This window comes from Arachis hypogaea, chromosome 15 (assembly GCF_003086295.3).
Source record: "Arachis hypogaea cultivar Tifrunner chromosome 15, arahy.Tifrunner.gnm2.J5K5, whole genome shotgun sequence".
NCBI lineage: Eukaryota > Viridiplantae > Streptophyta > Magnoliopsida > Fabales > Fabaceae > Arachis > Arachis hypogaea.
In genome coordinates, this window is record NC_092050.1 from 157,834,669 (window position 1) to 157,859,000 (window position 24,332).

Genomic DNA, 24,332 nt, shown 5'->3' on the forward strand with positions numbered 1-24,332 from the left:
ATACATCTGATAATTTTTCTATATTTTCATTCATTATTGATTTATAAAATTTTAAAAATTTTAGAAATAAATATTTTACTTTCTTTGATTAACCAAAATTAAAATATATTAATTAATGTATGTCTCGTGTATATAAAATAAAATGATACTTTTATTAAATTTAAATTGGATTAAAATAAGTTGTTGTCTTGTCCGTCGGCTCTTAATTAATTAAAACTAAGTATGATTTACTAAATTAATAAAAATAGAATTAAGTGTGGTCGAGCAAAAGATCGGACTTAGTTTACGAGTGTATAAAATATTATTATTATTATTATTATTATTATTATTATTATTATAAAAAAGTATATTTTAATTTTTGATATTTATATTAAATTTTAATTTTATCTTTAACTTTTAAAATCTCTTATATATTTTTATTTTAGGTATTTTATTTTGTCATATTTTAATTTTTTAACTAAAATAAATTAAATTTTTTTCTAAAATATGTTTCTTTTTATTTTGTTTAAAGTAGCAGCAAAAATCATAATTGTAACTAGTGTGATTTAAAAATGAAAATAATAGAAGAATAAGAAAAAGAAACGGATAACGGTAATATTTTTAAAAAGAAAAACTTTTAATTTTAATCAAATAAGACAAAAATAAATAAAATAAAATATTTAAAACAAAAATAAAATATTTTAAATGTTAAAGACGAAATAAACTTAACCGAAACATCATCATCATCATCATCATCATCATCATCATCATCATCATCATCATCATCATCATCATCATCATCATCATCATCATCATCATCATCATCATCATCATCATCATCATCATCATCATCATCATCATCATAGTCCGAGCTTAGTAGTATTGTTAATTAATGAATTGAGTTAGCTAAAATTAGAATGAAAATTATGGTCAAAACCTTGGAGAAAGACCGCCGTCTAGATATGTGAATGTGATAATGAATTCTTCCATAAGAATATCTCCATTGTTTTAAATTAATATAATTAAATTATAACCAACAATTTTAGTAGATTCAATAGTTAGTTTACTCATTTATCAAAATAATTTTAAAATTTAAATATCGTTTTATGTATGTAATAATTTATTGATAAATAATAATTTATAATTTTTTATTAAATTAAAAAATACAGTAAAAAATTATAATATAATTAAATTATATTTTATTTTCATTCAACGTTGTTTGTGGTTTCTCCATTTATGTAAATAGTAATAATCGTCATAGTAGTAGTATTGTAAAATATTCTTTTATTATTGTTAATTAGTACAAAGATTGGATAAGGAAAAATAAAACCACCAAAATTTGTGGTAATTATTGAGACTCCCAAAGGACCTGCTATATCCAAATATTACACGCTTATAAGTTATAAGCCATCACACTAAGATCCTAGCTAATACACAAGAAAACAATGCAATTAGATCTAAAAAATTCAATTAAATTATTAAGCATGCTCTACCATGAATTGATCTTTTAAGAAGGATTTCATAACTTTCTGTGTCGCATGCTCCATGTTCTGATATTTATATGGACAAAATCTAAGATCTCTTATGAACAAAAGATTTACATCGCAAACTCTTTCAACGCAGAAACCACGTTTGGATTTCACGTTTAATATTACCTCAATTTACTTTGTCAGACAATCAATCAACTTAGTTGGTCGAGTTGTCAGTTTACCCGTCCGTTTAAATAAATGTTGGAGTTTGAATCCTATTTTGTATATGCAGGCGACAAATTAATTTTTAGTCTCTCAGACCATGAAAAATACTGTGAGTAAAAAAAATCACTTTTCTAGAGTGTTTTTCAGAATATATTAAAATTGCGATACCAAACGTGTTTGTGAAAATAATATTATGATATTTATTATAAATGTGAAGTAATTTTTTTGAGTTAAATTTTTATTTTGAGTTCATGAAACTACTTCTTTTAGGCTAATTTTTTTATATTGATTAAATATATGTGTAATACGTTGTTATTAAAAAGTTAGGCGTTTTTCTTTGATATGACTTTTTTTAATTAATATTATTTAAATTAGACGGTCCAATTTGTTTGAAAGAAAAAATAAAACTATCCGATTTGTATTTTTAATCTTTTTTTATCTTTTTAAAATAAAAATTAGACGGCCCAATTTTAATATTAAAAGTTTTTTATTTTTTAAAAACATAAATCGGACCGTCCAATTTATAATCGTTTGTTTAAAAAATTAAACAATATAAAGAAATTGTCGAAGACACCGATTTGTATAATCCACAATAGCATAAAACATTCTTCTTTTACACTATTTTATAATACACGTCTCTCTATTACACACACAAAATAATAAGCGACTTGAATCCGTTTGGGAAGTAGTAGAAGCTACTTTCTTTTTTTTTTTTTTTTTTTACTTTTGAATTATGAAAAGTCAGAATCTGCGTGTTTGGCACCATTTTAGAAAAAGTTTTTAACTTCCTAAAAGTTAATTTACAGCTTTTTGAAGAAGTAGAAATATATGACTTTTCTGTTTCTCGATAAGTCATTCTACCACTTCCTTAAAAAAAATTAATTTCAAAACAAAAAAAATATACTTTTCTTCCTTTCACCACCATTTTCACGCAAGGTCTGCTAAAAGCATTGGCCTTCCACCATTATTCCACCATCATTCTCACGCAATGTTTCAAACCTCACCATTTTCACGTAATGATTCATGTGATGGAAGTATTGATCCTCCACCACCATTTTCATTTTCAGACAATATTGCATCTGAACAACCTACTGCATATATTCCTTCTAAGTATTTTTTTATCATTTTATCACTCTATTTTTTATTATTAAATTTGTATTTAACTGTGGTATGAAATTTAATTTTTAATTTTATTTTTTTCACATGCGATTTTATAACTTGTTATTATTTTCATAGTTAATTATAGCATGTTCTTGACCTCAATAAAGGAGAAAGGAGTTCTAATAGGAGTAAAAAAAGTAAAAAACAGCAATAAAATATATATTGACACACATTTTATATTTATTTTTTATTTTCATCTACCATATCATACACAATATTAGTGATTATGTTATGTAAAATCAACATTATATTAGAAAGTATTTGTTATCATCGTTATTTTAATATTCATTCTCTTCTGTAAAAAAAAATTTATTTTTTGAGTTATTTATCCAAACACTACAACTTTAAAATAAGTACTTTTATAACTAAAAATTCAAACACAAAATAATTTATTTATAAGTTGAAATTAATAAAAATCCTTATACTTTAAATTCTTTTTTCAAAATAACTTATTTAAATTATTTACCAAAACTGGCCGAATTCTTCTAACTCCCAAAACTTTTAAGATTTTATGACAAGATTGATTTAATTCTAATAACAAAATAAAAAAATGGTTGGAATACAAGTTTCTAGAAAATTTATCACATGAACTTTCCTATTTATTACATATTTTCTCTGGCATTCTAATTTAATGCTTATATTATACCTTTGAAATTTTGATGGACAATTTAACATTAACACACCAAATCATAGATAGGTTAAAGAATACATAACTATAAATTAAAATAAGTCTATCTCAAAATTTTATCATCACTAGCTATTTTCAACCATAATAATATATATATTCCATTATGAAATGAACATCTCTTGGTACTGATTACGTGGCCAGACTTAAAACCAATTAACTTGATGTCTAATTTTTTTAATCAATTTTTAATGCATGTACAACAATTCTAATTTTTTTTAATCAATTTTTAATGCATGTACAATAATTTGGCAAAGAGATTACTAGTATGTTAATTTATTTAACTAAAACCCAATTATTAAAATTTCTTCATTATTTTATGTTTTAAAGAATCGCATTTTCAATTATCAGCAATATTTAAGATTTCTTGTTGATCTCATTTATCTATTTTATTATTAATTATTGATTAAATCTTCTCAAATTTGTAATAATGTAGCTTGCACGAGTTTTGGAACTTACTGAGTAATCTCTCTCAGATTCCTGTGTCCGTTGACCAAATTGAGATCACATTTGAGTCAATGATGGGATAAATGTTCCTGTTTTGAATTTGGCATATGCTTCATTAATTATATATTAAACGGAAGCTACCAAAAATTTTTTATATTTTAAAATATTTGAAATAAAATATGACCTTGCTTCTCAGCTTATGTATTTTTCTCCATTAATAAGGACAAATGTGCCAACTAATTTATTAACTAAAATCTTTTCTCATGTTTCGTGGGATTTAAAAAGACCATCTAAATATATGATGAAGTGAAAGTAATTTGTTAATATCAACTGAAATAATATAATATTAAAGGTTTAGACTTTTCATCCCCATTAAGGATTAGATTAAAATAATCTACCAAATAAATTACATTAGTTAAAGTGATGATTAGTATTTTAATTTATCCATCTCTTAATTACGTATTCTGAAATTAATTAATCATGTTTATTTAATGATAATAATAATAAAAAAAAGGCGAAACAAAAACCTAAAGAATTTATAATATTAGTCTTTTTGGGTTCTCTTTTAATATATGTGTATTGATTATTGAATAATAATAAAATTATTTATTGATTAATAACAACACTGAATGGTATAATATTGGATATACATGTTAGATATTATAATATTTTAGAGTAGTTTTATTGTAATTTATTTTTAATTAAGAAATGAAACATATAAAATTTTTATTTTAAAAACTAAAATAGTAAAAAAGAAAATTTAAATCCAAGTTTTATATTAATTAGATTATATATGAATTTAATTAGTATTTATTAATTATAACTTAACAAAAATAAAAAATATTATAATAAAATTATATTAAATAATTGTTCCTTTGAATTATTCATTTATATAAAAAAATAAAGGGTATATTAAGAAGAGCATACAAAAATAAATGAGAGAGATGTGGCAATAGTTCTCATTTTGGGTGTTTCCTTAATTTATTATTATCAATAATAAGATATTTCTAATAAGTAAAATTCCTAAACCTAATACACGCTTTTTCCTTCATAATTTTGGATGGAGAAAGCCATAGAGGTGGTTATGTACTTATGTGTGCCAACGAAGGAAAATAATGAAGACAGAATAGAGGCTAATTTTTTTTTATTTTGATTAAATATATGTATAATATATTATTATTGAAAGATTAGTTGTTTTTTTTTATATGGAATTTTTTTTTAATTGATAATATTCAAATCGGAGGGTCCGATTTATTTAAAGAACAAAAAAAATTACAAATTGGAGAATCTGATTTATATTTTTAATTTTTTTTATTTTTTAAAATAAAAATTGAATAGTTCGATTTTAATATTAATTTTTTTTTTTAATTTTCAAAGACACAAATCGAACTGTCTGATTTGTGATTGTTTGTGTAAAAAACAAAATAATACAAATAAATCGGAGATACCGATTTATATAACCCATAACAATGTAAAACACTTCTCTCCTCACAGCATCTTGTGATACACCTCTCTCTTTCTCACACGAAAAATAAAAAGCGCAGAATAAATGTCAGTTTTGAAACCATGTGGAACAAAAATTTTTTGAATCAAAACCATATGCATGTGTTAATGTGGATAATACCTTGACATTATTGTTAATCAAGATTATTATACTTCAATAATTACAGCCTCTAAGATATTAATAAATAATCTTGTGGACCTAATTAATATATATTTAACAATAATAATCATAGACATATAACTCTTTGAAGGTGCAATTATTTTGGCAAGGTTGATTTTGGTTCAAATAATTCTTGAATATAATCTTATTGCTGATTCTTGCATAGTTAATTAGTTGGAGCTGGCATTTTATGTCACCACTCATTAGATGCATACATCATCCAATCATAGGGGATATTTTTTGTAAGATAAAATTTTACGTGTGACACAAGAATTGGGGAATTATTTGATCAGTTACTATACAATATATAATTCTTTTTTGTCTTTTTCGTTATGCAATAACATATATATTCCTAGATATCTGTATATAGTGCCTTTTTTAATCAAAGCATATCCCTTGAGATTAATTAATTAAGTTTATTTGGTCTTTCTTTTCACATCAATTTTATCAAATTCTGGACTTTGCTTATTTTTTCCTTATTTACCAAGTTTAAGGTTAGATTTAATAAGTATATAAACTAAATATTAATTTAAATATACAAATAATATGTATTTATCTATTATCACTATTAGAAAAATAATTTTTAACGGTTATTTATTTTATTTTTAGTGTCAATAAAAATAGTCGCTGATAAATTTACTGACAATTAGATATTAACTATCGTATGTTTTGTCGCTAAAAAATTTTAACGGTAATTATACAATTGTCAATAAAAACTTTTTTATTGTCAAAAAAGTATATAATTACAATTATAATATATAGTAATAATGATAAATATATAATTCATACAAAAATATAAGTTAAATAAAATATCTAATAATTATTATAATATTATATTATTGTCATTAAAAATTTATTATTAAAAGTAATTTTTGTTGTAGTATATATTAATAAAATAAATACACAAAGTAATTTTTCTCTTACCAAATTTAAACTATACTTGAAAGCTTTAGGATGCAAATAATGTTTGAAGAAACTAGAAAGAACAATTTTACAAGTTTGTTTAACTTATCTTTTCCACATATTTTTATTTTACTATTCATAGGTCACAACTATAACGAAACAGGAAATCAAAGAGTTTGAGTTTATCAAGTCTTGTATACACAAACAGTACTTTATGTTAATGGCAAATTTTATGGTGTCTATAATTTTGGTGTCGAAATTGTCGAACTTATTTTGTATGGTAAGTTTTAAATATTAAAAAATTATTTATTTTTATATTTTTTAATTTAAATATTAATTTTTATCTTCTTTTAATAAATTAGGCAAATATAGATAGACACCGTAGAATGCACCAATATTAATTATTGCTTTTGGGATGAAAAATGTGTCGGCACAAAAGCAGGTAAAGGTTGACCTTCAACAAGCTAATTGAGTGTCCTAAAACATTAGGTGTTTAAGGACTTAGACAAATTAATTAAATTTGAAACAATTAGGCATAGTTTAGGACTTTAGGTTGTAGGTGAAGTTGGAAGATTCTTTTTGTGTATCATTAACAAAGGCCAAATATAACATAAAATAAGATTTTGATATTATTAGGTAAGAAAGAAAGTCATTAGACATTAAACTATTATAAACCCTACTTAAGGTTTAAAATGTATTGTCTCATATAACAAATTAATAACAATGATCAAAATGGGCCGGTCCTTTTGCCAAAAATCAAACCATGCACATTGATGTGACTTTTAATTTGAGGATAATTAATTTGAATTGGGCGAGTGGTCAAGTCAGTCGTTTAAGCAAGTGTTGACAGTAATTTATGATGTATAGACATTGACACGAACACGGGACACGATACGACATGGGACACGCCGCGCGAATTTTAAAATCTTACATGACACGGGGACACGCATACATATAAAATATAAAGTATTTTTTAGATAAATCGTAATAATATTTTGATATTTTATTGATATTAAAATATAAATTAAAATTTTTAATTATTTTTAATGTTTTATTTTAATTATATCAAGTATTTAAAATATTTTTTTTAATAAATAATAATATATACTATATCTAAATTTATTTTAAAAATATATGTTAAGAATAAGACAGGATACGCTGACACGTGATGGTATTTAGGTGTGTCCGGAAAAGAATTTTTTAGTTTTTATTAAGACACGGTCGGACACAGCAGACACGCGTGTCGGACGAGTGTCGGTGAGTGTCATGTCCAAAATATGTCCGACACGCGGACACGACAACTCAACGAAGTGTCTGTGCTTCATAGACAATAATTCATTTATTAGTGACAAATCCTTAAATGAAATTCAGATTTATAAAGATTAGCCTTTTGATCTATTGAATTGAAAAATAGCGTAAAAAATTTGAGAAAATTCTATGATTGGTGAAGAAAAAAATAGCAAAAAAAAAAAATTATACAAAACTATTCCAACATTTTCCAAGTTGGTAACCTTTGAGAGAGGTATATAGAATGAAATGAACCTGGTTTCAAACTCACACAGCAATATATAAAACACAAGTTTATTTATTTATTTGTAGTTATTACATAAGGAAGTTACATGCTTTTGTTTTTGTATACATTTTTTTTATTTCAAAGCTCTTGTGTATGTGAATACCTGAATTAATTATAGCAACACTATTATTCACTGCTTTATATATATCAATCAGCTTGTTCATCACTGTTTCCATGCCAAATATTATTCTTAATTTTTTTCTCTCTCTCTCTCTTTCTCTTAGCCTCTTTGTGTCTCTACTTCCTCATATATATCTGTTTTTAAGGAATCAATAAGGCTTACATATATATACCATACATTAAACTGAATTTTGTGTGTCATAATTAAGAAAGAGAAAATGGGGTGCCAGCAAATAGAAAAAACAAAAGCAAAACACAGAAAAGGGTTATGGTCACCTGAAGAAGATAACAAGCTCAGAAATTATATCCTAAACTATGGTCATGGTTGTTGGAGTTCAGTCCCCATTAAAGCAGGTTAATGTTTTCATCATTTTTCTCTTCATCTTTCTCTTTCTCTTTCTCTTTACCACTCATTAATTCCATATTTATAAAGCTTTGCTTTAATTATAGTTTCATATGATAAAATGTTCCTAGCTACTAATTAGATCAACTTAGTTATTTTTCTAATGCTGGCATGCTTCAATGAATTTGGCATCAATGATAAGCTTGTTCAATATAATTAATCACTAATTCCAATGCAAATTGAGAATCAGAAATGTGATTTGAAGTTCAGGATCATTTTGGTAGCTTGGATATAGGTGAATATGTATTCATTATTTTACTATATGGTGAGTTGTTATATATAAATTGCCAACAATGCTAGAAAATCAAGAGGGTACCAGCCAAAAATCAGCCAAATATCTCTGGGTGAATCCAAAACTTCTACGTGGATGGTGTTTATGCTAGGCATTAAGATATTTCTTCTATTAAGTATCAGAATGTTTCTTTTTCATACTAAATGAATATTCTTTTATATATTTTATAAATTTTTTTATATATTAAGAATTGGGATTGTTGGAAGTTCTGTGATCCCCACCCCTATTTTTTCAACGTATTATTCAGAATTTTAATTTGAGGTGAGAAGTAATTAATATCAAATATTATAAATTAAAAACAAATAAAATTAATTAAATATAATTATAAATTAGTTAAATTGTTTACTTTTTGACCGATCATCTCTTGGTTCATATACTTTTTCATAAACATATAGGGTTGCAAAGGAATGGAAAGAGTTGCAGATTAAGGTGGATTAATTACTTGAGGCCAGGATTAAAAAGAGGCATGTTCACCAAACAAGAGGAGGATACAATTCTCACCTTTCACCACATGTTGGGAAACAAGTAAGCAACACATACACAAATAATTGTACCTTTTTTCATAATTATTAAATTATTATTATTATTTTAAAAACTGAATTGGATAATTGCTTTGCAAGTCAAAATTATGATAACATTTTAAAGTCTTAATCACCTATTAATAATTAGTGCAAATGGTTCAAGGAAAGGAAATTTTATTCATTTCATTGTTTTTTTCTTCTAAGCTTTTTAAGTTAAAGAATCCAATTGGACTTGGCAGCTTATTTTCCATTTAATGATATTTTATGCTAAATGGAAAATCTAATAGGTTATTAGACCATGAACAACTGGCATAGAAAGCATGCTCCTTTGTTTTTAAGTGAATGTACTTAGAAGAAAAGACACATGGACTAATATTCCTTATTTATTTATCTGACCCTCCATCACATTCAATAATTTTTATACATTTTATAATTGGATAATTCTTCTTTATTCTTTCTTCATAATCATCATGCTTTGAAATGTGTATGATCATTGTAGTGAACATGATAAGCTTAACTAAGAGCTCCATCCTCCAATTTTAGAACAGAAAGTCAACAAAATTTTATCCTTACTTGTGCTATTGTGGGGGTCCAGATTTCATTTATTTCTAATAATTTAGCAGTTTGGATAACTTCCTTTGCTATGTAAAAAATGTTACCTGTAATATTTAATAAAAATTTGCTATGCATATACTAATTTAATGACACTAAAATCGGTCATTATATATTTATCTATAAATATATATATTTTAATATATATTTTATATTAATAATTAATTTTAGTATCTGATTTTAGTATATATTTAATATAATTGATATTTAATACATTTTTTTATACAAATTTAAAACTTTGTTATTTGTTCATACAATAATATATGGTATAAGATATCATATATATAAATTTTGGTCGATATTTAATTAGCACAACTATCAAATTGTCTTTAATGTTAATTTATGTTTATAAATTTTGATAAATGTGATTAAGAATTGTGATGATTCATATGTGTAAGTTCTGATAAATTATATGTTTTATGTGTGCAAATTTTTATAAATATAGGTACAAATTATTATTAGTCAAGTGTTAGCACAAAATAATAATATTTACTAGTCTTATATCACTGATGTCAGGGGTGGAGTTTAGTTCAGACAAGGGGGGCCATGGCTCCCCAAATATTTTATAAAAAAATTAGTAGTATTTTTTCAAAAGATAAAAAATAGTTCAATTGACTTAAATATTTTACTATGACTTAAAGTATCTAATAAGTTCAATAAGCAACACTCTCTCTATCTTTAAGTTTAAATATAAAATATTAGATATTTTTATTTATTTAATTTAATATTATTTTATATTTTACTATTTATTTAATTTAATTTTTTATATGATAAAAAATAATAGAATATTCAATAAGTATTAATATTATTGTATTTGTATAAATTGATAAAAAAAATTCAATAAATATTATAAATTTTAATATTTGTCCTTATAACTTCTTCTTTACATATTTTACATGATATATATTCAAATTTTATATAAAATAATAATGAAAAATCAAAGAATTGATGCATTTTTTAAGAGGAATGCTAATATTTAAGAAGGATAACATATAACTTTTATAATATCAACACCTGTAGATAGTTCTTCTACTTTAATGAATTACGAAAAAAGTGAGATACAACCTTTAAAAGTTCAAAAAGTTACATCTGATGAGTTTGACATTAATTTTTTAGAACGAGACCCAGAAAACGGCTTTAAATTTGGCAATATCACCCAAACCAGAGAGATGAGATTAGACGAGTTCCATATCAAAAGCATCTTGACAATTATCCTCTATCTGGCCCTCTCAAAATTTTGTTTCAAGTTTCGCCATTGACTGATGTAGATATTATTCACTATCAAATGAGATAATAAACTATTTTTTTAATAAAAGATAAAAATACTGATAAATAAAATTAATGTTAGAATATATTTGTTATACAAAAGTCACGTTTATGAATACAAAATTATTTTTATTTATTTATAATAAATTTATTAGCATTCTAAATTTTAATGGTAAAAAATGAAAATGATAGTTTATTTCAAATGAAATATAAATCTTATCTAAGTTAAGTTCACAACTCTACATCCATTTTAAATCAATGAATAATATGAATCAACACATTATCTTAAAAAACAAGCACAACTTTTTTTCATAAAATTTCTCTATGATTAAAAACATTTTATACTCAACTTTTATTCATAAAATTTCTCTATGATTAAAACCATTTTATACTTAATATTGTTAGAATATAATTAGAATCAATTAGTATTATTTAGTATATCTAACTATTTATTATAGGAGATTACGTCTTTATTATTATGATTTTCTTAGTACCTATAAATATCTTTTTATATTGTATCATTCCAGACAACTTGAATAGACAACTTGAGTAGACAACTCGAATACACTCAATAATACACAAATTCTTTTTTCAGTTTAGTCTCTTATTTCTAACGAATATTATAAACTAACTTGAATTATGTTTGGTTATAGGTGGTCTCAGATAGCACAAAGATTGCCAGGAAGAACTGACAATGAGATAAAGAATTATTGGCATTCATATTTGAAGAAGAAAGTTGCCAAAGAAAAAGAGATTGATGAATCTCATCAACAAGTTCAGTATGCTACCTCAAGCTCAGAAACAATAGACTATTCATTCTCTCCCAATAAACTTGTAACTAATGATCCAAACTATGGATTGTTGCTACAAAACATGGATAAACCAGCACCAAATTTAGTTGATCACTCATATGAACATAATCATAATAATATTACTAATAATAATTACCAATTATCCAAGGAGGCTTCACATGGCTCCTTACCAAAATTGTTGTTTGCTGAGTGGCTTTCTTTAGACCAAGTAAATGGTGGTAGTTCTATGAACTCAGATGAGTCTTTGATGATATTGGGAAATGGGTTTGATCAAAATTCAACTTTTCAAGAAGATTTGATGCATATGTCATCATCAGAAGGACCCTTTGGTGGAGAATATCAGAATAGTCTAAGTCAATGTTCAGCAACTGAAGTGTACAATTCACAGGTTAATAAGTTCTCAAATCAGGTTGTTGGAAATGACTACATTCAACATTTCATTGATGATGATGCTGATTTGTGCAGCAATTTCAGCCTCAACAATGGTGCAATGTATGTTATGAGTAATTCACTATGAAGACAAAGTTTCCAAATGTCTTCTAATTTATTATTGTCTTACATTACATACTGAAACCAAACAAATCTCAGCATTATAGTATACTTATATGAGTTCAGAAGGATATATATATATATATATATATATATATATATATATATATATATATATACTAGACATGTATCTGTATTTAGTTGTTATTCTTCATACATTTTTTTTTTTTGCTGATGTAAATTTGATTCAAATAAAGATGTCAAAATCTGCTGGTCTTAATTAAATCAATTTGTTTGTCTGTAAATGTTTAAAATTTCTAGCATTGGAACTTATAAGGCTAAAGTGTGAGAAAAAATCCAAGCATATATGCCAAATCTTTAGCATTTAATTTTGCCATGATCAAGAAATTAACTCATATCTTTGGCATTTAAAGTTATTGCAAATTCAGTACACCCTCAATTTAATATACACATGAACCAAAAATGTATCAGAATTTTATAGTAATAAATAATTAGAAAGAAACAGAAAAAGTACTTCATACTAACTTTGATGGCCTTTTCAGCACATGAATGAAACAAAGGTTTTTATAATCTATGGACCAAGCATTGAATTTTAATCCTTTGGGTTGGAATTGTACCCAACATATTTGTGAAAGTAACATTTACCAGTGACCAAAGTACCAAAATATAGAAGCCAAGTTGACATATTTGACTCCTCAGTTACCCTGCAATGCAATTGACATCATCATTATTGTTCATTTAATAGCAATAAGTCTTGTTAGCTGACACGTGGAATATGGCCCCTCTATGACATTCCTTGGAATAGTTCAATTCTAATGATTTTTTCCCATTTATGATATATACATCTGTGCCTTGTCTTTTCTAACTTTTGTCCATTGGTTCATATATTTTTTCACTCACACAATCACAATGCAGCTTCTATACTCTCCCTAAACATTTAATAATAAACTAATATAAGTAACATTAATCATCAAATGTCTAATATATATCTTTATGATATTAACAATGTGTCAAATGTGATAATTTACTTATCAAAATTTGTATATCAATCAATTCAGTTTATTTCAAACTGTGATCACTGCTATTTATCTTGATGCAGGAATCTCTCACTATCTGATAGCTTTTTTGAGGATTCTTCACATCCCAACACTTGTTTCTCTGAGTATTTTGTCATTTTGCACCATTCTCTTTAAAGGGATTGTGATGTTTATTATTTTTTTGCTTTTTATGCTGTCATTGAGAACCTTGATGCATTGCCATAGTGGTCATGAACTTCATTAAATGCAAGCCTGAAAACTCAATTGTCCTATACATTATGCATTTATTGCCCTCAGTTGTTTTCAATTTGACTCATCCCATCACTTCACTTCACTTGATCTTTTTACTTCTGCAACACTCCAACTCTTATTTTAGAGTGAGAGTTTTATTATTATTGTTGTGGTGATGAGGCACTAGTAGTAGAAGTAGTGGTAGTGAAGATGGGGAAAACACCATGCTGTGATAAACATGGAGTGAGAAGAGGTGCTTGGACTCCTGAAGAAGATGAAGCATTGATTGAATACATTAAGAAACATGGCCATGGAAGTTGGAGAACAGTTCCAAAGCAAGCAGGTGCAAGTTTGAATTCCCTGTGTCATTGCATTTCCATTTCTTCTTTTTTGCTTTCTTTTCTTTTCAAGTGTGGAGTTTTTTAGAACTTTTTGAAGCTAGAAAAAAAAACAGAAAAACCAAGTGGGGTGTCTTAAAATTGCACCAACTCAAATTCTTGAATTTAACTGGTCAAGTCTTAGATGAATATAACTTTTATACCCTTGAGAAATGGTTCACAGAACCATGTATATCTAAGTATCTAACTATAGGTCCTAAAAATTGGTTAAATGTTGTATGAAAAAATGAACAAACATGACACATTATATGATTCTGTTGGTGAACTCTAATCTTTAAACTTGCCACTAACTAAGGTCTCCTGAGATGTGGCAAAAGCTGTCGTCTAAGGTGGATAAATTACCTTCGCCCTGACATAAAACGTGGTCCATTTACAACTGAAGAAGAGGGTACAATTATTCAGCTTCATGGCATGCTTGGAAACAGGTACCTCACATTATGAGTTAACAAAGAACAATAATAGTGCTTGAATGAATGAATGAATGAATTCTAGTTGATTCCTTTATTGTTGATTTCTTCAGTTTCAGCATTTATGTTGCAATTCCATTATGCTTGTAATGTTACATTCAATTTGCATGTAAAAAAACAAATACTTTTTAGGTGGGCTGCTATAGCATCCCATCTTCCAGGAAGAACAGATAATGAAATCAAGAACTTTTGGAACACGCAACTGAAGAAGCGCCTGCCTCGATCCTCTTTCGTGCCTGATCATAACAATGTTAAATCTGAGTCTCCTTCTACGCGCCATATGGTGCAATGGGAAAGTGCAAGAGTTGAAGCTGAGGCAAGGTTGTCAATGGAATCCTCATTGCATAATTCATTCTCAGCAAGTGAATCATACCAGGATCACTTTCTCCAACTCTGGCATTCTGAGGTTGGACAGTCTTTTCGCGTGATCAAGGCGAAAGAAGAAGGAGCAGTTGTGACTCAGAACCTTGTGTCACAAGCATCATTATCTTCGTCCAAATTGGAGTCGAGTTCTGAAGTCTCATTGAAGTTGAAGAACACAGAAAGCAGTTTCTTTGCTGACATAACACATGAACAACAAAAAAGTAGCTCTAAGGCAAAGCTTGAAGATGGTGGCACGGCCGAGTCGAGTTTAGGCTATTATGAATTTCTTGATACTTCTGATTCTTCAATAAATCATCTGCTAGATGTGCCTGATGGTGAAGTGTTGTTCTTAGGACAGAATGACAATTTCCTCAATACCCTTGATGGTAGATGTGAGTAAGAAAGAGTCTTCATAATATGCTTTGATTTTAGGATCATTTTATTGCTTTTTCCTAATGTAGTCATAATGTTGATGAAACTAATTTGAGATCTTAATAATGTCCTTATCATTGATTATATCATTTTTCCAGGCTGCTAGACTAATCAAAGAGTAATTATTGGACAAAAGGAATGGAATAATTTAATTTCATTGTCCTCAAAGTAGATGGTATATATAAATAAATATAAATATATATATATATACACTCCAACATAACAATCTCTATAGACACATAATGAAAGGAACATTGAACTAAATTTTGCATGACATAAAATTAAACTCAGATCACACAGTTGTATTGATATATATGAATGGGAAGAGATGAAAGAAATGCACAAATAGTAATTCACATCTTTGATTTCCAAACAGGCTTTTTTGCTTGATTGAGCATTGAATGAGAGGCATTAGAAACAACCAAGGAGTTTCTTTGGAGCAGTTCCAGTAGCCCTATACTTTGCAGCTACCTCCTCTGCCTTCAAGAGATCCTCTCCTTTTTTAGCTTCAATGATAGCTCTCTTTTCTTCAGCTTCTTTGTGGATTGCAGCTATTTTGTTCTTTATTTTCTCTGCATATTCTGCCTTTTTCTTCTCTAGTTGCTCCTACTCACATGTGAAAAAATTTGTCAACTTAGATTCCTCTCTTTTTCCATAAAAAATCCCAAGAAAGTGATATGAAATAAGCCACACTTTGGTCAGAGACTAACGCGGTTTTTTTTGTCAATCTTAGGGACGTAATTGATGTGATTAAAATATCAGAGACTTATTTTAATGCATGCGATCAATTTCGAGGACTACTTTGAGAATTAACTACTATTTGTTTGTAGGAGCAATTCTAATAAAACAGAAAGAGAAAAGAACTAATGAAATTAGTATTTAGTAATGAAATGAATTCTTACTTCAATTTTTTTCAACTCAGCCTCCACAGAAGCTTTCTTGCTGTTCTCCCATGCAGAAATGGCTGAAAGCTTCTTGTGAGCCCTGCTCAACATTTTCATTTCAATTAGTATTCAAAAACATTATTAAATAAAGCCAAAGAACAAAAGAACATGATAAACTAATATGAATGCCTAATGCTAAATCAGCAAAAACAAAGCTAGTTTCTAGTAGAAAATTTTCATTTAAAAGACCAAAAGAAGAACAAGATGTTTTCATTTGAAGCAAGTAATGGATGCTCTTACTTGTTTTCTGCTTTTGACTTTTCACTTTCTTCCCATGCTTTGACTAGTGATAGCCTCTTCTCTGTTGCAACTCTTGCAAGCACAGCATCTACAAAGAAAAAACATGTTTCATAATCTGTAATTTGAAGATAATGTTGCATAAAAGAGAAACCAAAATTCACAAAGAAAATCGACATACCTCGGTCAACGGATCCCTCAGATGGTTTCTCTTCAACAAGAGGCTCTGGCAATCACCAAATTAACAACAATAAACATAACAAAAACAATTAACATCAACTTATGAGTTATGATTGTGATTATACTCATGTTTATGAACTAAACTGCATGGTGAAAGTTTAGAAAGTTTGAGCTAAATGAATTCTTTGCTAATAGAAGAATCAATCTCTCTGCTAATAGAAGCTGAAGGGTGCAGAGTAATTTAACTTAAATAGGAAAATTCTAGCAAAAAGTTAACACATAAAAGAACAAGAACCAAAAAATAATCAAATACAATTTCTAATTCTATTTCCAAAAGGGGGAAGGGATATGATAAAATAACAACAACCTATTCTACAGAATTATAACAATTAAAAATTTCAGTGATTTTTATACTTGTTTGGGAAAGAAGAGAAACATAATATCTATAAACACCATGATGCAAGATTTTTGTTTTGGCACTAAAATTTGGAAAAAAAAAAAAAAAAAAAAACCATCAAAATTCAAGGACAAACAACCTTGTAAGTTGAAATTCAGAAGAACAACAGAAAAATAGTCAATTAAAACTTTTTGTAATCACTTACTCACAACCAAACATATATTAATCATTAATAAAATAATAGAAACAAGAATCCTTTTGGAGCATATAATATAATAATAAAAAGGGTAGTATATATAATTATATATCATACTCTCAACTAGAACAAGAGCCTTGGATTCATCAGGCTTGGTATCTGGAATTACAGATTTCTCCTCAGCCACATCCTTAGAAGCTTCATGAACATGTTCTTCATGAGAAGGAGCCTCAGTTGTAGCAGCAGGAGAAGGATCATCAGAAGAAGGTTTTTGTGATTCCACACTAGTTTGAGGTTGCTCTTCTGTCATTTTTCTTTACCAATAAGAGAGCTAAGTTTAGTTTACAAAATTGAATTACATGTAACACAAAACAAAGAAAGCAGTTTCACTTACTAGGGAAGAAGTAGTTCAAACTTGAAAGAGATGATAAAGAGAGAGAGAGAGAGAAATAAGGGGTTCGTTGAGATATTATGGTTGTAGCTGTTAAATGAATAATATGAAGAAGGATTTTTCTTATTTGTTAGGGGGTGTCTTAGTGTTAGGTACAAATTGGCCTCAGAATGAGTTGGCACAGTAACAGATTATGGAGTATGAAAGCAGCTCCACATGCTATCTTCCAATCAAATTATTTATACACACAAAACAACACCAAAATGGATAACCAAACTTCAAAGTTTCAATCACTCTTTTACACATACCCCCTTTCTGCCCTCCATTTTCTTTTTTTTTTTTTTCCCACCTTGTTTCATCATTTTTCTCCTTTGAGTTTCCATGTATGATTCATTGAGATAGGATTAAAACGAAAAATAAAATGGTAATTTGATTGCCATAATTGTTAATACACAAAAATTATATATGATAACTATTTTTAATAAGCAACATAATTTTGAATTAAGGAAAGTATAACTATTAGTGAGACGGAAAGTATAACTATTAGTGAGACAGAAAGTATATTTTTATCGCTGAAGTTTGTCAAAAAATTTTAAAAATATTCTTAACTTTTATTTTATTTTAATTTTATCTTTGAATAAGTTTCGATTTGTATCAAACATACTCCTAATAGTTAAATTTTCAAAAAATTTAGGATCAATTCAGCAATAACATATGACATTTATGTCTAATTTGTTTGTTCTTGTAAAATTATTGTTAAATTTAACGTAAAAAATTAGTCGTAAAGAGTATATTTGATATAAATAAAAAAATTTTGAAATAAAATTTAAATAAAATAAAATTTAAATATATTTTATAAATTTTTGATAAATTTTAAAAATAAAAAATATAGGAGAGAAAAGAAAAAACCGTAGATAACAAAGATGGAATCAATTCTAGTGAGATGAATATGAATATTAGTCTAGTGGAAGGGTTACATAGCTCTAAAAAAAAAAACTCAAACCTAAAGGTTCTCAAACAAAATAATATTTGATAATGAATACTCAATTATATTCGAGATTTTATTTATAAGGGCATCAGTTCTTTTTATTATTTCATTAACAAAGGTTCTCATATTTAATAACTCTTAATAAATGATAACTAAAAAAAGCAATTTTAATTAATCATTAAGTTCAATAATAATAGCCCTAAAATCTGAACCGAAATAGTTAATATAGAAAGAACATCTCCTTAATCAATAAGCCAAGACCCTAAATTATTATGTCCATAATAATATAAATACCTAAATCAAAACATTTCACGCCAATAAACATGCCTTCCTTTTTGTGAGGAAAATATTCTTTAATTTAATCATTTCATAATCTTCCAAATGGGAATATTGGTGGATACTATAAAGTTGAACATAATTCGTTGGCATTATCGTATTAATCAAGGTTTCACCAGGTGTAACAAATTAATGAGTTTAGTTCTAAAGGTTAGTGGTCATGGTCAATAATCTCTAAAAAACCACTCATGTGTTAATTTTATTTTTAAGAGATTAAAATGTTATCTTTAAAAAATACACTTATAATAAATTAAATTGGCCTCTACTTTAGTTAAATAAACATATATAATATGAATTTAATTTAATGCACTAACAATATAAAGTATTTTATACAATTATGTAATCACATTCGTTCTTTTGAGATGTTTAATTTTTTAAAAATTAAATTTACATACGATTAATTAAAGTAAGGGTGAGTACGGATTGGTTTGGTTCGGGTTTATGGTGAAATTAGAACCGAATCTATCAAAATATAATTGGTTTGGTTTGGTTCGGATTTGTATTTTTTTTTGTATATGTACCCGAACCAAACCAAACCGATTAAGAACGGATTGGTTCGGTTCGGATAATTGAGTACCTGATGACTTTGAAATTTATAAAAAAAAACCAAATTTTTATCTTAAAAATTCAACAAGTACAATAAACATGTAACATCAATAGAAATAATCCAAACATTTTAAACACCAAATACATTAAAAATTAAACTCATTAAAATCCAAACATATTAATAATGTATAATCATTGTCTAATAGAAAAGCTATATATATATTTTTTATTTTTTGTTATTTAATTAATATATGATCGGGTTCTCGGATTGGTTCGGGTTCCGCACTCCGAAAATCGATACTCAAACCAATCACTAACAAAAACCATCGGTTTGATTCGAGTTGGACCCGATTACCCGTTAATTTCAGAACAAATTTAATTGATTCGGTTCGGATTCGGACGGGTAATCGGGTACCCGCTACCCGTGTTCACCCCTAAATTAAAGATTCATTTAAGTATTAAACTTAATTTTAGAATATATAGTATATCAAAACGGTGTTAAATTTGTGTGTGGAGTAGCTTCTATTCCATCATGAAAGAGAAAACGGAGAAAGATTCAATAACTTCATAGAGATTCTTTAGAGTTTTCATAATCGTACACAAAACGGAATCTTATTTTGTTTGTGGGACAACCTTAGAAAAACACAGCTCATTATATCTCTCACAATCAATCCCAATCGACTAACATTGGTTTCTTCCTCAACTTGTCCAACCCTTTATTTATTTATATATTTATTTATTAATAATGCTTTTCATAATTTTCTTTTGCTTTCAATGTATTTATCATTTTGAAGACAAATCTTAGCTGGAAGATATAGAAGATTATTATAAGGGTGAGGGTCCTTTTATTGATTATTGCAATAAAGTTGAGGGTGTGATTGTTACTAATTATTATTACTACATCTCTCTTTGAGAAGTAACGAAGGTCCTTTTTATTGTTGAATTATATTTACTGAAAATTATTATAAACATTCCAAGTGTTGATAATAACTGTTTGAAATAATATATACTAGTATTTAAGTGATTTTATAAAGCAACTGAACTCATTATTGCAAATTAATCTTACTAATTACTAATTGATACCATAAACAACAAAATGGAGTGCATACCTCACTTGATAACGGATTTTTAATTTTTGAATAATATTAAATAATTAACTTTTTCAATTAATTTTTAAAATTATTTTATTTATTTTAAATTTAGATTCTAAATTATAAATTATTAACCCTAAATCTTAAATTATAAATTTAAATTTTAAAATTAATTAATTGTTCTGGCCCAACCCAATAAAGACCGGAGATCCATTTTGCGGGTTACCGAGCTGACGGGTCCTTGACCCAGCAAAAATGACCCGATCGTTACTCTACCTCCTGAGAAAGATTTGGACAGTTGACAGAAGCTTTCAGGCGAACGGATCCAAATCAGAGGGCCCAACCGAGTACAAGGTATAAACTAGGAGGGACCTACCCTTTTCTAAAAGTACGTCATCTTTACCCTAATTAATCGCCTCGTCGTACGCACCCTTATTTTGGCATCAAAGTGTCTTTGTAGGTGGCCTCGTCCGCCGATCCACCAACGATCGTAGTAGCACCTTTTCTCGTAAAGCCGCGTCCAAGTCTAAATACCTTCCTCTCTTTAGTAGTTATTTTTGATCCAACACCCAACCGACCTCTCATCCTGACGAGCAACCGAATACTAATATTATTAACTAATTAATATTTGGTTGTTATATTTTCTATTAATTTTTTTATTTATTTAGTGATGAGTGTGCATATCAAATTTCAAATAGGATTGTTTCTCATAGAAGGGTATCTAATCCTGAGAATTATTATGGGAAATGTGTAGAAAAAAGTAGTATCATCAATAGTTTTACTTTATAAATTAAAGCATAATTTATTAATTTTGTTATCATCAATAGTTATCCCATTAGCTTCCACTTTATTAGAGAGTGCAAGCTATATTGGTTAGTCAAAAATATCAGCCATTATTGGGCTTCTCCTTAGTTCTCAGGATCATTCTCGACAATCCAAACTACAGGTACAACAGCATGTCCTCCATTTCTTTATTTATTGTTCATCTAACTTTTAAGTCATGTAATAAAAATATAAAATGTTGGATGCAAGATAAAAGTAATAATATTTTCATAAACAAATAAAATTATATTATTTGTAAAATTCTATTTTTTGTTTCGAGATAATCAGGATAGTCCAACCCAATTATGAATAGTAGAAAAATCGGGTGAACCAACCTAATTTTATTGTGGTCCTCCAATTAAAAAAAAAGAAAAAAAATCGAAGGTACTATTCTTCTTTTTGTTGAAGAAAAAAAAATTAGGAAAATGTATATCTCACACAAGGAAACACAAACCAGAAAAATTAAAGTATCCCTATTAGAAAAAGAACTAGAATTGTATTTATATTTGTAAATGCTATAGATCCAATAGTTAAAAGAGTAAAATATATTTACTATTGCATGAAACAATTAATTTGTGAAATTAAATATAGTTTCAAGTAAATATGAATATGTATGTTAACATGATTATTTTTTAAATTAGATTTTAATAAGTATTATCAATATTATTCTCTCATAACTTGTCATCGCTTTAAAACCTTAAAAGATAAATGTAAAAGAATGTATATGAATCAAGAAAATGATGTCAATTTCACAATTAAGAAAATGTAACAATATTTAATAACATTATGTATTAATTTTTAGGTAATGCTAGGGAGACAAAAAAAAAAAACAGTCAGAACTTGCCTTATTTAGCATTTATTAATTGTCGCAACAATTAATAAATGCTAAATAAGGCAAGTTAATGACTGTTTTTGGCTGATTTTCTTTGGTTACCAAACATTTTCGTAATTTTTCAATATATTACCACTTTAGTTGTAACTTTTATAGACAGAATTTAATAACTATCAGTATAAACTGTTTTACACGTATATTCAATCATATAATGCCACATTAGTAAATATAACTATTTTTTACAGTAATTACATAAATAATCATTTAAAAAAACGGTTATGATTATACTATTATGTAAAATATTTTATACTATTAATACATTAAAATTAAACTCTTTATAAATATTATAAATAGATGGGGACATTGGATTATGGTTAGTGCTAAATAGGTTAGGACAAAAATAGGAAAAGAAGAAAATTGGACTAAGGTTTGGTTGAAGAAACAAAGTACAAAGAACAAAGTGTAGAAATTGATTGGGAGATTGTCACTATTTGAAACTATGTCCCCCCTTTTGTATTGGCCTTTCTTTAAGTTACGACAAAAAAGACCATCGGTTTTCATATTCCATCACTTTGTTGTTACTTTGGAATTGCACATGCCATGCTTCAAGACAGAATATTTGTAATTTGTTTGAAGCTGGCTCTTTCGGAAATGGTAAGGTTTTATTTTTAGCCATTCAGAAATGGTAAGGTAGGATAAAGTATCATTTCAACTATAACTTCATGAGAGCCACTGAGATATCATGAATTCCAAATAAAATAAAATAACATATTGAAAATAAATCAATAATGACATCATCATTCGATGCAGATCCCAGGATATTATTGCACCTTTGTACTAGAAAGGCAGTTTGGTGGTTTGTGTCTATATTTATTTATTTTTGGAAATATTATGGAAATAAAAGAAAGTCAGAATTTATTTTATTTAATGATTAATAAATATTAAATAAGATAAATTTTGATTATTTTTAGTTAATTTATTTTGGTTATCAAATATTTTTAATTTATTTTCAGAGATCTATTGTTGAATTTGTCTTTGAGAAACAAAATAATAGAAAAATAGTAAACATTTTAAGTTACGCACAAAAAAAAAATGGAGAGTGAATGTGTTAGGTAGACAAAAAAAAAGTCAGAACTTGCCTTATTTAGTATTAATTAATTGTCGTAACAATTAATGAATACTAAATAAGGCAAGTTATGATTATTTTTGATTGATTTTCTTTTGTTATCAAACATTTTCGGGTCTAAATTTGTGCATCATGTAGATTTTAGCATAACTTTACATCAACATGTAGTTTCTATTAAAGTAATAGTATTATATTATCTTATTGCATTGTGTACTAAGTTTAAGTTGATGTATTTAATTAAGTCATTCTCTTATAATAATATTACACGTTTACATATGACAAATTTTGTTGAAAGTTAAATGGATAATGATGGCTACTGAAGAATTATTTTGACCTTAGAAACTTGATGAAAACATTATTCATTCAAAATCTCACACATTTTTATGATCATTTTAATTTAGCTTGTCTTGAAAACACAGTTTATCGAGAGATATTCATTGTTTTCAAGAGATGGATGAACATTGCTTTCAATGACAATCTTCATTGTCAAAAAGAAAAATAATAATAATAATAATAAAAATAAAAATAAAAAATTGAAAAAGTAGCTTAAAAGAACATGCACCAGAGCAAATAAAATATACTATTCCAAAAGGTTGCTAGCTAGAGATATTCAGTGCAAGCACAAGAAACAGAAACCAAAAGATAGATTAAGAGTAAGATAAGATGGTAAGAATTAA

The 24,332-nt window shown here is 26.9% G+C and overlaps 3 protein-coding genes across 3 annotated transcripts; 2 read left to right on the forward strand and 1 right to left on the reverse strand.

Moving 5' to 3' along the window:
* Positions 1-8,127: 8,127 nt before the first annotated feature.
* Positions 8,128-12,744, forward strand: LOC112751781 (transcription factor LAF1). The gene is made up of 3 exons (XM_025801039.3): positions 8,128-8,579; positions 9,316-9,445; positions 11,973-12,744. The coding sequence occupies exons 1-3, from the start codon at positions 8,444-8,446 to the stop codon at positions 12,646-12,648; spliced, it is 942 nt and encodes a 313-aa protein (XP_025656824.1). The 5' UTR covers positions 8,128-8,443; the 3' UTR covers positions 12,649-12,744.
* Positions 12,745-14,119: 1,375 nt separating this feature from the next.
* Positions 14,120-15,537, forward strand: LOC112751782 (transcription factor MYB17). The gene is made up of 3 exons (XM_025801040.3): positions 14,120-14,252; positions 14,603-14,732; positions 14,907-15,537. The coding sequence occupies exons 1-3, from the start codon at positions 14,120-14,122 to the stop codon at positions 15,535-15,537; spliced, it is 894 nt and encodes a 297-aa protein (XP_025656825.1).
* Positions 15,538-15,708: 171 nt separating this feature from the next.
* Positions 15,709-18,345, reverse strand: LOC112751784 (remorin). The gene is made up of 6 exons (XM_025801041.2): positions 17,918-18,345; positions 17,641-17,837; positions 16,932-16,976; positions 16,754-16,841; positions 16,472-16,553; positions 15,709-16,175 (listed from the first exon to the last, which is right to left on the reverse strand). Exons 2-6 carry the CDS (start codon positions 17,831-17,833, stop codon positions 15,981-15,983), a joined length of 603 nt encoding a protein of 200 aa, XP_025656826.1. The 5' UTR covers positions 17,834-17,837; positions 17,918-18,345; the 3' UTR covers positions 15,709-15,980.
* Between the last annotated feature and the right edge of the window lie 5,987 nt (positions 18,346-24,332).